Source organism: Lipotes vexillifer, unplaced genomic scaffold (assembly GCF_000442215.2).
Source record: "Lipotes vexillifer unplaced genomic scaffold, Lipotes_vexillifer_v1.1 scaffold189, whole genome shotgun sequence".
Classification (NCBI taxonomy): domain Eukaryota; kingdom Metazoa; phylum Chordata; class Mammalia; order Artiodactyla; family Lipotidae; genus Lipotes; species Lipotes vexillifer.
The window spans coordinates 1,791,221-1,808,318 of NW_006785816.1; the positions used below are offsets into that span (position 1 = coordinate 1,791,221).

Below are 17,098 nucleotides of genomic sequence, written 5' to 3' on the forward strand. Positions count from 1 at the left end.
CTAAAGGTTTATCAATTTGGTCTATCTTTTCAAAGAACCAGCTCTTAGTTTCATTGGTCTTTTCTGTTGATCTTTTAGTTTTTATTTCACTTATTTTGCTGTTTATTATTTCTTCCCTTCTGCTAACTGTGGGTTTTGTTATTTTTCTAGTAGTTTTAGGTGTAAAGTTAGGTTGTTTGAGATTTTTCTTGTTTCCTGAGCTAGGCTTGTATTGCTATAAACTTCTCTCTTAGAACTGCTTGTGCTAAGTCCCATAGATTTTGGATCAGTGTGTTTCCATTTTCATTTGTTTCCAGGTATTTTTGGATTTTCTCTTTGGTTGTTTAGTAGCATGTTGTTTAGCCTCCATGTGTTTTTTGTGTCTGCAGTTTCTCTTTATAGTTGATTTCTAGGCTCATAGTGTTATGGTCAGAAAAGATGTTTGGTATGATTTCAGTCTTAAGAAGATTTATTGAGACTGCTCTGTGGCCCAGCTTGTGCTCTATCCTTGAGATGTTCCATGTGTACTTGAGAAGGATGTGTATTCTGTTGCTTTTTAATGGAACGTTCTTTCTATATCTATTAAGTTTGTCTGATTTGATTTTTTTTTTAATTAGCTGAGGTAAGATACACAGAACATTTATCTTAACCATTTTGTAAAATGTTTCTTTCTTTATTTATTTACTTATTTGGCTGCATCGGGTCTTAGTTGTGGAATGCAGGATCTTTTGTTGTGGTGTGTGGGCTCTAGAGGGCGTGGGCTCAGTAGTTGTGGTACATGGGGATCTCTAGTTGTGGCACGTGGGCTCCATAGCATGTGGGCTCAGTAGCTGTGGCATGTGAGCTCTCTAGTTGTGGTGTACGGGTCTAGAGAGTGCAGGCTTAGTTGCCTCATGGCATGTGGGATATTAGTTCCCCAACCAGGGATTGAACCTGCGTCCCCTGTATTGGGAGGTGGATTCTTAACCACTGGACCACTAGGGAAGTCCCTGATATGTTGTTTAAAGTTAGTGTTTCCTTATTGATTTTCTGTCTGGATGATCTATCCATTGATGTAAGTGGAGTGTTAAAGTCCCCTAGTAGTAGTATGTTACTGTCAATTTCTTTATGTTTGTTAATATTTGGTTTATGTATTTATGTGCTCCTATGTTAGGTGCAAATATATTTACAATTGTTATATCTTCTTTTTTTTTGGCTGTGCTGTGCAGCTTGTGGGATAAGTACACTCCCCTCAGGTCACCAGAGTTGTATGACCTAGGGGTGCCCCCTGTGTGGGCTATGTGGGCCCTTTTGTTGTGGTGGGGCTGATTGCTGTGGCACTCTGGTACATGGGGCTGGCTCCCAGCCCACTTGGCTGTGGGGCCCTGCATAGTGCAGAGGCTTCCAGCTGCTTGTGGCTGGGGCCAGGTCCTGGTATGGCTGGCTGTGCAGTGCAGGAGTCCTGGGCTGATGCTGGCCAGCTGGCAGGTAAGGCCAGGTCCCAACGCAGCTGGTTGTTGGTGCTCGGAGGGGTTCTGCCATCTTTATATTTTCAGTGGGGTGTATTTTCATGTCTCTCACTGTTGTTTTTTCACTGTTGTTTTTTGAGACTTATTTATATAGTTTAGGTATTAGTCCTTCGTCAGATATGCAGTTTGCAAATACTTTCTCCCAGTGTGTAGTTTGTCTTTTTCTTCTTTTCATAGAGTCTTTTGCAGAGTAAAGGTTTTTAACTTTGGAGAGGTTCAGTTTATCAGTTTTTTTCTTTTATGGATTATGGTTTTGGTCTGATGTCTAAACACTCTTAACTTAACCCTAGGTCCTGGAGATTACCTCCTATGTTTTTCCCTGAAGTTTTATAGTCTTATATTTTCACATTTAAGTCCAGAGTCCATTTTGTGTTAATTTTTGTACGATGTATGTGATTTACCGTGAAGTTCATTTTTGTGCTTATGAATGTCCACTTGCCCTAGCACCATTTGTTTAAAAGTCAGTATTTTCTCCATTGAATTGCTTTTGGACCTTTATTAAAAATCAGCTGGGCACATTTATGTGTATCTAATTGGTGTTCTCTATTCTCTTGCATTGATCTGTGTATCTGTCCCTTTGTAAATACCATACTGTTTTGCTTACTGTAGCTATATAGTAAGTTTTTACATCAAGTTGAGTGACGTTTTCTCCCCTCAATAATTCTTTTTCAAAATTGTTTTAGCTCTTCTATGTCTTTTGCCTTTTTATATGAGTTTTAGAGTAAGGTTGTCCTTATCTCCAAAATACCTTGCTGGGATTTTGATAGGAATTGCATTGGACTCCCATATCAGTTTGGGAAGGACTCACATCTTTACTATGTTGAGTCTTCTGATCCGTAAACACAGTACATCACTCCAGTTATTTAATTCTTTGGTTTCTTTCATCAGCATTTTATAATTATCAAGATACACATCTTCAGCATATTTTGTTATATTTATGTCCAAATATTTAATTTTCTTCTGAGCAATTATTAATGTATTTAAAAAAAATAAATCTATCTATTTATTTATTTATTTATGGCTGAGTTGGGTCTTTGTTGCTGCTCGCGGGCTTTCTCCAGTTGCGGCAAGCGGGGGGTACTCTTCGTTGTGGTGCGCGGGCTTCCCACCGTGGTGGCTTCTCTTGTTGCAGAGCATGGTCTCTAGGCGTGTTGGCTTCAGTAATGTGGCTCGCAGGCTCTATAGCGCAGGCTGAGCAGTTGTGGCACATGGGCTTAGTTGATTCACGGCATATGGGATCTTCCTGGACCAGGGCTCAAACCCATGTCCCCTGTATTGGCAGGCGGATTCTTAACCACTGTGCCACCAGGGAAGCCCAAATGTATTGTGTTTAAGTTCAACTTCTACCCATTCATTGTTAGTATGTAACAGTATGATTTTTTTTGTGTGTTGATCTTATATGCTGTGATCTTGCAAAACTTACTTATTAATTCTCAGAGGTTTCTGGGTATATTCCAGGAGATTTTCTACGTGGAAAATCATTTCATCTTTCAATAGGGACTGTTTTATTTCTTCCTTTCCAAACTATGTGTCTTTTTTTTTTCCCTTAACATTATTCCAATGTCTAAAACTTCCAGGACTGTGTTTAATAATAGTGGTGAGAGTGGACTTCCTTGTATTGTCCTGATTTTAAGTGGGAAGCATTCAAGTCTTTCACCATGAAATATGATATATTTTAGGTCTTTTATTGGTGCTTATTACCAGATTGAGGAAGTTTCCCTCTGTTGCTAGTTTGCTGAAAATGTTAATCATGAATGAGTTAAATCAAAGAAGCAGAATTACTAGGAGGTATACAAACACACACAAAGATGTGTTACTGGTATTTGACTTTGTGTAGTTGTGGGAACTCATTAAACTGTCTCTGTAAAGTTGTTTTCTTCATGTCTTTTGCTGGGGCTTGACATCCTCAGGACAGACAGTTGGGAAAGGATGGTAAGTTGGGGATAGGAATGACAAGCCTGAACCCATGAAAACATAAGATCTATGCCAGTTCTCACTGTCTTCAGTCTTATAGATGTAGGTGTTTTTTTTAGGAGAAACTGGTACCCTTTGTCATGGACCTAAACACAAACTGGCCTAGTATTCCAAGAACCTAAAAGAGGATCTATGGGTAGGCAGGACGGTTATAGGCCTAGTTGCTCCCCATTCTAACGAGGTGAGCCAGACAAGTAACAATGTATATAAATAATATAAGCATCAATAAAAATCAGTATTGCTGTTACTTCCACCCACCAATCTTGTGCAAATATGACTGATAATTCAAGTAACATGAATCATACAGGGAAAAAATTCTGGGAAACATGGTTCGTTGTGAGTTGACACATTTCAAAGCCACCACACTTAACTGCTGCTTGTTGTTCATTGTAAGGCTCTTGGTAGGGATGGGAGGGGGATTCCTGTCCCTCCCTTAAGGATAGGCAGTTTATACTTCTTTCCTTTCCTGAAGGCATTTGCCTTTGCCTGAAATGGACGTGAGGGTTTCCTGCCTCTCTTAAAGCTAGTGGACCTTTGCTGAGGCTCTTTTTAGCTAGGGCTTCCCCAGTGGCTTTAAGACTTTTGCTTCCCATGAGAGAAGGGCCTGAAAAGTGACTGCAGTTTCCTTTTTAAGTCTTACCAGACAGGGACTGTCTCAGGCTTCCTGTTGTTTTCAGTGTTTCATATGAGTACTTGGGGGAGGCTCATGAAAAAGAGCTGGTGACTGAATGTAGATTCTCTCTGTGCCTAGGATCCTAGAGATTCTAAACTGTGTCTCTAGCCCACATTTGGCCTTTAAACATTCATTTGAGTTTTTACTATTTTCTTCTTACGCATTTTGATTGCAGTCACCTCTTTGTCCTGTTCATTGTCAAAGGTAACAGTTCTGTGTTCTTTCTCTCCTCAGAGTTTGTTACACTTTAATTTTAAGTTCTCCTGGTTATCTGGCAAGATGTCTTGGAAGCCAAAGAAGAAGATTATGTCAAGGAGACAGCATTTACCTATGGCAGCTAATGATGCTATGAGGTTATGAAAAATGTGCCTTGAAAGAGACCATTGAATTTACTGATACCCCACCATTTCTGAGAACAAAACCAATGAATAGGAGGGGGCAAAACAGACGGTTCAGGAAAAGGAAGACCTGACAATGAGCTAGAGATGGCAGCGTTTGTAGTTGACTAGGAAGTTTGGCCTTAAAGAGAAGTTGCTCAAAGGGGCAATAGAGTCAAGTAAAGTGAAATGTGTAAGGCCAACTGGCCCGAGGCAGGGGAACACAATCAGATTCACAGGTTGCATCAGACCGAAACTCTCCGGACCACCCAGTTCCAGAAACTGACCTGGAGACTTTCCGGACCACCCAGTTCGAGGAACTGACCTGGGGACTTTGCACCTGGCCGAGCCTTCCCGCCTTTTGAAGGGTGGGACTAACGGTCCCCCAGGATACCCGAAAAGATCACCAAATAAGGAATACTCTGCGCCCTCCCAGATTCACCACACCCCTTTCCCTTCTTCCCCTATAAAATCTTGCCCAACCCTCGTCCGGGTGCGACTTCTCTGGCCCCTTTCTCTCGGACCAGTGAACCTCGCCCGGGAGCGCTCCCTAATAAAGCTCACTTGAAGCTTTCCTCTGTTTCGTGATGCCGTTTGTTAAGATCCGACCTTACATTTGGTGCCGAAACCCGGGAGGGGTACCAAGCCCCGCGGGTTACCGCGAGGGCCGCACCTCCTCTCCCCCAGGAGACAACCAGGGAACCTCTACTCATCCACCCGGCAGAAAACGGGGTAAGTCCCCCTCCCTTGTTCCCTCCGACCCCCAGAGTCCCTACCCACCGGACTCCCTGTCCCTAATTGCAGCCGCGTGAGGGACTCCTCCGTCCTCTTTCCAGGCCTCGGGCAACTGTGGAGACGTCCCAATTGCCTGACTGCTCTCCGACCCGTCGGGCCTCGGGTGATTGTGGAGACGTCCCAATCGCCTAACCGCCCTCCAACCTGCCGTGAATTGGAGACGGAGACCAGGGACGCCTCTCTCCCTCTCTGTTCACTCAGGGACAGACTGGGGGTCATGGGAACCTCACAATCGAAACCAGGTTCTAAGACGCCCCTGGGGTGTCTCCTAGCCAATTTTACAGCCCTCGGTTTCTCCCAAGATCTCCATCGCTGACGGCTTATTTTCTATTCCACTGTGGCCTGGCCACAATATCCTCTAGACAATCAATCCACATGGCCTCCTGAAGGGACTTTCAATTTTAACATCTTCCGTGATCTAGATAATTACTGCCGCAGGACGGGCAAATGGTCCGAGGTCCCCTATGTTCAGGCCTTCTGGTATTTACGCTCCCGCCCTTCCCTCTGCGTCGATTGTTCCACTTCCCAGATCCTTCTTGCCAAACAGACATCTCCTACATTCAAGCCCCTAATTTCCTTTGACTATGGCCTCTCTCCACTAGCTGACCCACCCGAATCTCTCGCCTCTCCCCGCTCCAGAGCTCCTCTCCAACCTCCACCCTATCCTGAAGCGGTCCCTCCTTCTCCCGAACCCGTTCCAGCCCCTCCAACTGTTCCCCCGCGGTTTCTCCTCCCACGCCCCTTGCTTCGCCAATTAGTGCACATACACGCTCTCACGACTCCCAAGATTCAAATCTTCTCTGCCCTCTGAGGGAGGTAGCAGGAGCGGAAGGATTAGTTAGAGTTCATGTTCCCTTTTCTCTCTAAGATCTCTCTCAAATAGAAAAGCGATTAGGCTCCTTTTCTGCCGACTCTTCCCGCTACATCAAAGAATTTCGCTCTCTCTCTCTCAAGCTTACGATCTAACCTGGCACGATATCTTTGTGATCCTATCTTCTACTCTGATCCCTGACGAGAGGGAAAGAATTCAAACTGCTGCCCGAAACCATGCAGATCAGGTTCACCTTACCAACAACTCCATGCCTGTCGGAGCGACTGCCGTACCTGGCACCTATCCAGGCTGGACTTATCAGGATGGCCAAGATGGCCGTCGTAAACGCGACCTCATGATCCAATGCCTCCCGGCTGGCATACAGGCTGCCGCTCATAAGGTAGTCAATTTTGAAAAACTAAAAGAGATAACCCAAGAACCTAACGAAAATCCAGCTATCTTTCTCAATCGCCTTACAGAGGCCTTAACTCTACACCCGGCTGGATCCCGACACCCCGGCAGGGGCAGCGGTCCTAGCCACCCATTTTATCACCCAATCAGCCCCGGACATCCGAAAGAAATTAAAGTGGGCAGAAGACGGCCCTCAAACCCCTATTTGAGATCTGGTAAAGATGGCCTTTAAAGTCTATAATGGCCGTGAGGATTTGGCAGAATCCAGCCGACAGGCTCGAATGCACCAAAAGGTGGCCCTCCAAACCCAAGCTCTTGTAGCCGCCCTAAGGCCGGCCATCTCCCATGGATCACAGCATCCACGGGGTCCGCTAAAGGCAACCCTGCCCGGGGCCTACTTCAAATGCGGAAAAGAAGGCCACTGGGATCGCCAACGTCCCAATCCCCAACCTCCTTCTAAGCCCTGTCCCAGCTGCGGGCTAACGGGCCACTGGAAGAGTGACTGCCCTATGACTGGCCCTCCCTCAGCGTCACCACGCGGGGGGCAGGCCGACCCAACGGCATTGCCACTCAAACTGCTGGGATTGGCTGACGACTGACGGCGCCCGGACTCGAAGACCCCCATCACCCTTGCCGAGCCCAGGGTAACGCTACAGGTAGCGGGTAAGTCCATCTCATTTTTGGTGGACACGGGGTCTACCTATTAGGTCCTGCCTAGTTATTCCGGGCCAGTTTCTCCTTCCCAGATCTCGGTCATGGGTATTGATGGCAAACCATCCTTCCCACTCCAGACTGGTCCACTCCCATGTCACATCGAAGGACTCCCTTTTACTCATTCCTTCTTAGTCATACCATCCTGCCCAGTTCCCTTGCTAGGCTGAGATGTCCTTTTCCACTTAGGGGCCTCCCTCCAGCTTGTTAGACTTGACCCTAAGGTCCCCTCCTCCCAACTCCTGCTTCCTTTTCTCGGCCTGTCTCTAGAACCCTCCCCCTCCTATCCCCCTCTTCCAATCACACCGAACCCAATCAATCCCCAAGTCTGGGATACTTCTAAGCCCTTAATAGCAACACAGCATTCCCCCGTCCTCATCCGCCTAAAGGACCCCTCCAGATTTCCATCAAGGCCCCAATTTCCCATCTCTGAGACTCACCTTAGGGGCCTACAACCTATTATCACCAGACTCCTAAGCCAGGGACTCCTTATCCCCACTGTCTCTCCCTGCAACACCCCCATCCTGCCTGTCCGCAAGGCCTCTGGGGATTATCGCCTGGTCCAGGACCTACGACTAATCAATGAGGCCATAATTCCTCTCCACCCAGTAGTCTGGATCCCTAACTTGGCTCTCCTCGCTAAACCCTTATATCTAGCCGCTAAAGAAACCCCTCAAGGACCCCTCACCGCTCCTTCCGCCGTTCGACAGGCCTCTCTCACCCTCCGTAACGCTCTGATATCTTCTCCCCGTTCTCTGCCCAACCCAAACCGACCTTTTCACCTTTTTGTGGATGAACGGGCCGGAATAGCCACTGGACTCCTTGCCCAGCCTGTAGGGCCCTCCTACGGCCCCGTGGCTTACCTCTCCAAACAGCTAGACCCAATTATTCGGGGATGGCAACCATGCCTTTGGGCCCTAGCAGCGGCAGCCAAACTGACCAAACAAACACTCAAACTGACTGTGACCCACCCACTAACCGTGTTTTCCTCCCACCGGCTGGTCGACCTTCTAGGCCACAAGTCTCTCTCCCTCCTGGGCCCCTCCCGCATCCAGGAGTTCCACCTACTGTTCATTGAAAAAACCCTGCTATCTACCTCGACCTCTTCCCCCGCCTGAACCCGGCCTCTCTGTTGCCTATCTCCGATACCGGGACCTCCCCTTCCCACTCCTGTCTCCAAGTCGTAGAGGCCCTCAGCCCGCCGAGAGAGGGACTCTTTGACACCCCTCTTTCAAACCCGGACCGCACCCTCTTCGTAGCATGCTTGCTCCCTGTTTTCTTAGGTTCCTTCGCAGGCGCATGGAGGAAGTCTCTCGGGTGGCCACAAACCAAATGCTCCTCGGTCCTTACACCTTGCTTCCTACAGAACCCCCCACTGGTCGCCCGACTCCCCTTTCGACGCCCCCATTCAGCATGAAGTAGCCAGAGATTAGAACGCCGCCCCATTACACCAAAGATGTCGGGATGTAATAAGGCCAGCTGGCCCGAGGCAGGGGAACACAATCAGATTCACAGGTTGCGTTAGACCGAAGCTCTCCGGACTATCCAGTTCCAGAAACTGACCTGGAGACTTTCCGGACCACCCAGTTCGAGGAGCTGACCTGGGGACTTTGCACCCGGCCCAGCCTTCCCGCCTTTCGAGGGGCGGGACTAACAGTCCCCCAGGATACCCGAAAAGACCACCAAGTAAGGAATACCGTGCGCCCTTCCAGATTCACCACACCCCTTTCCCTTCTTCCCCTATAAAATCTTGCCCAACCCTCGCCCGGGCGCGACTTCTCTGGCCCCTTTCTCTCGGACCAGTGAACCTCGCCCGGGAGCGCTCCCTAATAAAGCTCACTTGAAGCTTTCCTGTTTCGCGATGCCGTTTGTTAAGATCCGACCTTACAAAAAGTTTTGTTAAAGTGCTGTTCCGTCTCTGTTTCTCAGTATCAGCAGCCTTATTCTTTTCTCTTAACTAGTTGAAGTTACCCCAACTCCTTAATGAATTCATTTTTTTTTTAAGGAATTTTGCCTTTTTAAAAAAAAATTTTATTTATTTATTTATGGCTGTGTTGGCTCTTCGTTTCTGTGCGAGGGCTTTCTCCAGTTGCGGCAAGTGGGGGCCACTCCTCATTGCGGTGCGCAGGTCTCTCACTATCGCGGCCTCTCCTGTTGCGGAGCACAGGCTCCAGATGTGCAGGCTCAGTAATTATGGCTCACGGGGCTAGTTGCTCCGCGGTATGTGGGATCTTCCCCGACTAGGGATCGAACCCGTGTCCCCTGCATTGGCAGACAGATTCTCAGCCACTGAGCCACCAGAGAAGCCCAATGAAGTCTTTCTTTAAAAATCATTTTCCCTCAGGACTTCCCTGGTGGTCCAGTGGTTAGACTCTGCACTCCGAGTGCAGGGCGCACGGATTTGATCTCTGGTCGGGGAACTAAGATCCCACATGGTACACGGTGCGGCCTAAAAACAAAAACAAAAGCAAACAAAAAAAATTTCTCTTTTCAGACAATATTAACTTAGAACAATCCCATGTGTACATAGGGAGAGAACGAATCTTAAGTGTCTATAGTGTATCAGTCACATCTATGAGTTTTGCATATGCTACTTAATTTATTCCAGACAATACGCCTGTAAAGTTGATGGTATTATTCCCATCAAATATAAAATTTTTACAAATGTAGAACTAAGGCCCTGAGATGTTAAGTTTTGCCCAGTGTATGTGTAGTATGTTCCAAGTTAGATTTAAGCCTAACATTTCTTGTCCCAAGCATCTCAGTCTAGTAACAGAGATAGGTACCTGAATAAATAAGTTATGAAGCTGTTTCATAAGTTACAGAGCCATTAAAAATGAGCAATATGTCTATATTTATTGCCAGTGAAAGATGTTCACCTTGTATTATTGAGTGAAAACACGTTGAAGAACAGAATCGGTATTATGAGCCTGTTCATTTATTCACTGATTCAGGAATGTATATTGAGTGCCTCCTTTGTCTTAGGCACTGTTCTAGGCACTTAGGATACTTGAGTGAACAAAAGTGTTTTTTCTATGGAGCTTACAATCTATTAATATAGAATAGAATGTAAAAGAGATGGAATTAAATGAGACAGCTTGGGCTGCAAGAAAGACTTGGAGAGAAAGCCTCAGTGATAGGTAAATTCATCCTTAACAAATGGGTAATTGTTGGGAGACAGTTCTCCATGTCTCTTTTGTATTTCTGCACATCTTGTGAGCAGAGGCACTGGCTGCTTTGTTCTGGACTCTCTTTAAAGAGAACAGACTTGGGAGATATAATATCTCCCTGTGGAGCAGAGGGCAGATTTATTGTCCAGAATAGTAAAGATAATGTTTTCCTTTGGGACAAAGGTTAGGCAGGTTTGCTTGATATAAGATTTGCGTTCCTTCAGTTCAGGGTTCCCCAGCTGTGATTCAAACCCACTGCATGTGCAGTATATCCCCCGAGACCCCTCTGCATTGCCCCGTGGGAATTGGGGGACAACGGGAACCAATGTGAACCTGAAGCTCATTCTTGAGGAGGAAAATCTTTGCCTCTGACTCAGAAGTCCTGTGTCTTCTGCTATAGCATCCATGAAATGGTGGCAGGTAGCTTGTTAGCTTACAACTAGGCCAGACTCATCACAGTTCTTGATAATAGGCATGAGTTTATTTTTATTTTAATTTGAGAGGGCTCAGTTTTTTTTTTTAACTGATAGTTCTTATTTTTATCCTAGCTTTCAGCTCCTATTTCTTGGTGTAGTGCATTTAATTACCAGAAGGGTAGAGGAGGTTTATACTAGGTTGTTCTAGAAGCCCATTTTATGGAATGTGGGGCAATACAATTTAAAAAAAAAAAAAAATTATTTATTTATTTTTGGCTGTGTTGGGTCTTCGTTGCTGCGCACAGGCTTTTCTCTAGTTGTTGTGAGCGGGGGCCACTCTTCGTTGTGGTGCGTGGGCTTCTCATTGTGGTGGCTTCTCTTGTTGCGGAGCATGGGCTCTAGGCACGCGGGTTTCAGTAGTTGTGGCACGCAGACTTCAGTAGTTGTGGCTCGCGGGCTCTAGAGCGCAGGCTCAGTAGTTGTGGCTCACGGGCTTAGTTGCTCCGCGGCATGTGGGATCTTCCCGGACCAGGGCTCAAACCCGTGTCCCCTGCATTGGCAGGCAGATTCTTAACCACTGGGCCACCAGGGAAGCCCAATACAATCATTTTGATCTCCTAAGTCACATATAAAAATATCATTTAGGAGCTGTCTTGTCTCTGTCGTGTCTCAGTGCATGTTTTTATGTACAAGTTCACATGTAAGAATTCTTGCTCAAATTACTCACTTTGTCTTCTATTCTCTCATGTTGCACTACCATTTTCTCTAGTTGGAAATGGCTAGAGCCATGTTTTCAAGCCCAGATTTTAAAAATTTGGAAAAAATTTTTTAATACTTTTTTCTTAGCATTTTAATGAATTTTAATTACTGCTGTGTTGTTAATTTGAATACTTTTTTCCTTAACTCTTAATTTATAACTCAGTAGGATTGCCATACCTGCTGATGGCCAAAAGGAAAAGATTTAAAAATTTTTTTTCTGTTTACTAGTTAGCATCTTTTTAAAACTGAAAATCAGATTTGAAAAGTTAATTATATAAAGTATAACCTAATTCATGAAAATACTTTGTTGAATTTCTGCAGGTTGTTTTATTCCAATAAGTTTAAGAACTATACCCCACCCGAACACACGCAAAATCTTTAACCCACGTGTTCATCCATTATCTAGCGATCTTACCAGTTACAGGCAAGGACGGAGAAAACAGTCTGGCTTCAAGATCTTGCTCTTTACGTGGACTGCAAGAAAACATAATAGAGTCCCTTGTGAGAGTATATAGAGAGCATAGTCAGATTTAATTTTGAAATCTCATCAGCCTGATCACTTAGCTAATTACTGTTCTTTGTCATATATATATTCGGCTTCCTTTCATTACAGCTTCTGAATAAGCATGAAGATTTTTGGTCCATTTTTGGTAAAAATGATTCATTTCCTAAAGAAACAATTTCTCTTTTTCAAAGGAGGAATTTATTATATTTTTGAAGTATTATAACTTTTCTGCTGTTGATGGATATTTAGGCTGATTTAATTTTTGTGCTCTCACATTTCATCACTGTGAAATGAACTTTTAAGTATTTTAGCATTTCTGAAAGAGATGTTTAAAAATAGGTGGCGTATTCTAAAACAGTTTGCCACCCTTTTTAAAATCGAAAACGCTATTCCCCACCTCCAGTCTTCTCTTATCCCCTTTCTCTGCTTTATTTTTCCATATAGAGTGTTTACCAAGTCACATATTGTTTATTGTCTTTCATTAAGCTAACTAGAGTCAGGGATCTTTTTCTCTTTTATTTTACCATTGTATCTCTAGCTCCTAGAACACGACCTGGAATGGAGTAAGTACGCAATATATTTGTTGAATGAATGGATGAGTGAAGGGAACATTTAAGTGTTTATTGTGGTTCCAGATACTGTGCTAAGCCCTTTCTCTCCTTGAATCACTTAATAACCACATGAGGTAGGTAGGTACTCTAATGAGGAAACTAGGGCTGAGGAGGTGTTAATTTGCCCAGTGTCACTCAGCCTGTAAATGGAGGAATTAAAATTAGAGCTTGACTCTACCTCATGACAGTTCCTAGGCTCTTGACAGTGTTACACTTGTCTAAGCAATAAATTGTATGATTTATTTAGTTCTTTCTTTTTAAACAGGAAGAAGAGAATTTATCCAAAGATTAAAACTTGAAGCAACCCTGAATGTGCATGATGGCTGTGTAAGTAATAGTTAATTCTCAACTATGAAGGGCTTTAATACTAAGTGTTCAGATGTTTGAGGAACTGCCCCAGTCCTCCCAAAAGAGATTGGACTAAGTATAAGTAAATGGGAGAATTAAGTTTTACATTAAAACGTAAAAGTATACTTTGAATTTAGGAAAGCATATGGGAGATTTTTTAAAGAATGATGAGTTTTCTAACATTATGGAAATGTTTTCATCTCTTTCACTCTATTGGTACTGCTTTTGTGACAGTCACTAGTGATCTTAATGTCTCCAAATCTAGTGGTCACTTCTCAGAAACTTTAGACATTGGTTGAATACATTTTCTTTTTTGAAATACTTATTCTCTTGGATTCTGCTAACACCACAATCTCTTGGTTTTCTTTCTATCTCATTGACTTGTTGCATCTTCTCCGTCTTCTTCCCTGACTCCTCCACCTCTCCACCTTCAAACGTTGGATGTACCAACATTCTATCTTGGTTCCTCCCACCCTGTTTTCTCTTCACTTTTCTAAGTGATTTTGTTTAGTCACATGGCTGAAAAACATGACTTCCAACTTTCCACTTCTTCCCAGAACTCCAGATTTGTATAAATAACTCTCTAGTTAACATTTCCAGTTGCATGTCTAATAGCACCCCAAATTTAACAAGGTCAAAACAAAACTCTTGTAAGGTTTTGTTAGGAAAACTTCAGACACTGGATTTCCCTGGTGGTGCAGTGATTAAGAATCTGCCTGCCAATGCAAGGGACATGGGTTCAAGCCGTGGTCTGGGAAGATCCCACGTGCCACGGAGCAACTAAGCCTGTGTGTGACAACTACTGAGCCTGTGCTCTAGACCCCGTGAGGCACAACTACTGAAGCCCATGTGCCTAGAGCCCGTGCTCTGCAACAAGAGAAGCCATCACAATGAGAAGCCCACGTGCAGAAACGAAGACCAGATGCAGCCAAAAATAAATGAGTGAATGAATAAATTAAAAAAATAATTAATTAAAAAACACCTTTAATCATGCTTTTCATATACTCAGGACCTGGATTTAGCAGTTATTCAAGATTTTGGCACATTTTCTTTTTCCATTTCATTTTTTTTGTCTTTGCTGAAGTATTTTAAAGCAAATCTCAGATGTGAAATCATTTCACCTCTGTATATAAGCTAAAAGTAATGGACATTTTTTTTGTAATCAAAATGGCATTATATAATTTAACAAGATAGTATATTTTTTGGTATCATCTAATAAACAGTCCATAATCAAATTTCCCCCATTGTTTAAAAATCTCCTTTTTTTTTTTAAACATTCTTATTGGGGTATAATTGTTTTACAATGTTGTGTTAGTTTCTGCTGTACAAAACAGTGAATCAGCTATATGTATACATATATCCTCATATCCCCTCCCTCTTGAGCCTCCCTCCCACCCTCCCTATTGCACCCCTCTAGGTCATCGCAAAGCATCGAGCTGATTTCCCTGTGCTATGGAGCAGCTTCCTACTAGCCATCCATTTCACATTTGGTAGTGTATATATGTCAATGCTACTCTCTCACTTTGTCCCAGCTTCCCCTTCCCACTCTGTGTCCTCAAGTCTGTTCTCTATGTTTGTGTCTTTATTCCTGTCCTCCCACTAGGTTTTAGATTGCTTATATGTGTGTTAGCATATGGTATTTGTTTTTCTCTTTCTGACTCACTTCACTCTGTATGACAGGCTCTAGGTCCGTCCACCTCATTACAAATGACTCAATTTTGTTCCTTTTTATGGCTGAGTAATAATCCATTGTATATAGGTGCCACATCTTCTTTATCCATTCATCTGTCAATGGACATTTAGGTTGCTTCCATGTCTTGGCTATTGTAAATAGTGCTGCAGTGAACTTTGTGGTACATGACTCTTTTTGAATTATGGTTTTCTCAGGGTATATGCCCAGTAGTGGGATTGCTGGGTCATTAGGTAGTTCTATTTTCAGTGTTTTAAGGACCCTCCATACTGTTCTCCATAGTGGCTATATCAATTTACATTCCCACCAACAGTGCAGGAGCGTTCTCTTTTCTCCACACCCTCTCCAGCATTTATTGTTTGTAGATTTCTTGATGATGGCCATTCTGACCGGTGTGAGGTGATAACGTCATTGTGGTTTTGATTTGCATTTCTCTAATGATTAGTGATGTTGAACATCTTTTCATGTGTTTGTTGGCAATCTGTATGTCTACTTTGGAGAAATGTCTGTTTAGGTCTTCCGCCCATTCTTAGATCGGGTTGTTTGGTCTTTTGATACTGAGATGCATAAGCTACTTGTATGTTTTGGAGATTAATCCTTTGTCCATTGCTTTGTTTGCAAATATTTTCTCCCATTTGGAGGTTTGTCTTTTTCTCTTGTTTATGGTTTCCTTTGCTGTGCAAAAGCTTTTAAGGTTCATTAGGTCCCATTTGTTTATTTTTGACTTTATTTCCATTAATCTAGGAGGTGGTCAAAAAGGATCTTGCTGTGGTTTATGTCATAGAGTATTCTGCCTATGTTTTCCTCTAAGAGTTTGATAGTGTCTGGTCTTACATTTAGGTCTTTAATCCATTTTGAGTTTATTTTTGTGTATGGTGTTAGGAAGTGTTCTAATTTCATTCTTTTACCTATAGCTGTCCGGTTTTCCCAGCACCACTTATTGAAGAAGCTGTCTTTTCTCCATTGTATATTCTTGCCTCCTTTGTCAAAGGTAAGGTGACCATATGTGTGTGGGTTTATCACTGGGCTTTCTATCCTATTCCATTGATTGATATACTGTTTTTGTGCCAGTACCATACTGTCTTGATTACTGTAGCTTTGTAGTATAGTCTCAAGTCAGGGAGCCTGATTTCTCCAGCTCTGTTTTCTTTCTCAAGATTGCTTTGGCTATTTGGGGTCTTTCGTGTTTCCATGCAAATTGTAAAATTTTTTGTTCTAGTTCAGTGAAGAATGCCATTGGTAGTTTGATAGGGATTGCACTGAATCTGTAGATTGCTTTGAGTAATACAGTCATTTTCACAATATTCATTCTTCTAATCCAAGAACATGATATATCTTTCCATCTGTTTGTATGGTCTTTAATGTCTTTCATCAGTGTCTTATAGATTTCAGCGTGCAGGTCTTCTTTTGCCTCCTTAGGTAGATTATTCCTAGGTATTTTATTCTTTTTGTTGCAGTGGTAAATGGGATTGTTTCCATAATTTCTGTTTCTGATTTTTCATTTTTAGTGTGTAGGAATGCAACAGATTTCTGTGCATTAATTTTGTATCCTGCTACTTTACCAAATTCATTGATCAGCTCTAGTAGTTTTCTGGTGTCATCTTTAGGATTTTCTATGTATAGATCATGTCATCTGCAAACAGTGACACTTTTTCTTCTTTTCCAATTTAGATTCCTTTTATTTCTTTTTCTTCTCTGACTGCCATGGATAATACTTCCAAAACTATGTTGAATAATAGTGGTGAAAGTGGGCAACCTTGTCTTGTTCCTGATCTTAGAGGAAATGCTTTCAGTTTTTCACCATTGAGAATGATGTTGGCTGTGAATTTGTCATATATGGCTTTTATTATGTTGAGGTAGGGTCTCTCTGTGCCCACTTTCTGGAGAGTTTTTATCATAAATCAGTGTTGAATTTTGTCAAAAGCTTTTTCTGCATCTATTGAGATGATCACATGGTTTTTATCCTTCAGTTTGTTAATATGGTGTGCCACATTGATTGTTTTGCATATAGTGAAGAATCCTTGCATTCCTGGAATAAACTCCACCTGATCATGATGTATGATCCTTTTAATGTGCTGTGGGATTCTGTTTGCTAGTATTTTGTTGAGGATTTTTGCATCTATGTTCGTCAGTGATATTGGCCTGTAATTTTCTTTTTCTGTGATATATTTGTCTGGTTTTGGTATCAGGGTGATGGTGGCCTCATAGAATGAGTTTGGGAGTGTTCCTCACTCTGCTTTATTTTGGAAGAGTTTTAGAAAGGTAGTTGTTCACTCTTCTCTAAATCTTTGTTAGAATTTGCCTGTGAAGCCATGTGGCCCTGGGCTTTTGTTTGTTGGAATTTTTTTTTTTTTTTTTTG

The 17,098-nt window shown here is 43.1% G+C and overlaps 1 protein-coding gene across 4 annotated transcripts in view; it reads left to right on the forward strand.

Moving 5' to 3' along the window:
- The window catches only part of DCAF6 (DDB1 and CUL4 associated factor 6), a 168,797-nt gene that overhangs the window by 13,163 nt on the left and 138,536 nt on the right, over positions 1–17,098 (forward strand). For all 4 annotated transcript variants that reach the window (XM_007458100.1, XM_007458102.1, XM_007458103.1 and 1 more), the window contains exon 2: positions 12,966–13,027. In XM_007458100.1, coding sequence (XP_007458162.1) covers positions 12,966–13,027 — 62 coding nt within the window. The remainder of the gene's footprint in view (positions 1–12,965; positions 13,028–17,098) is intronic.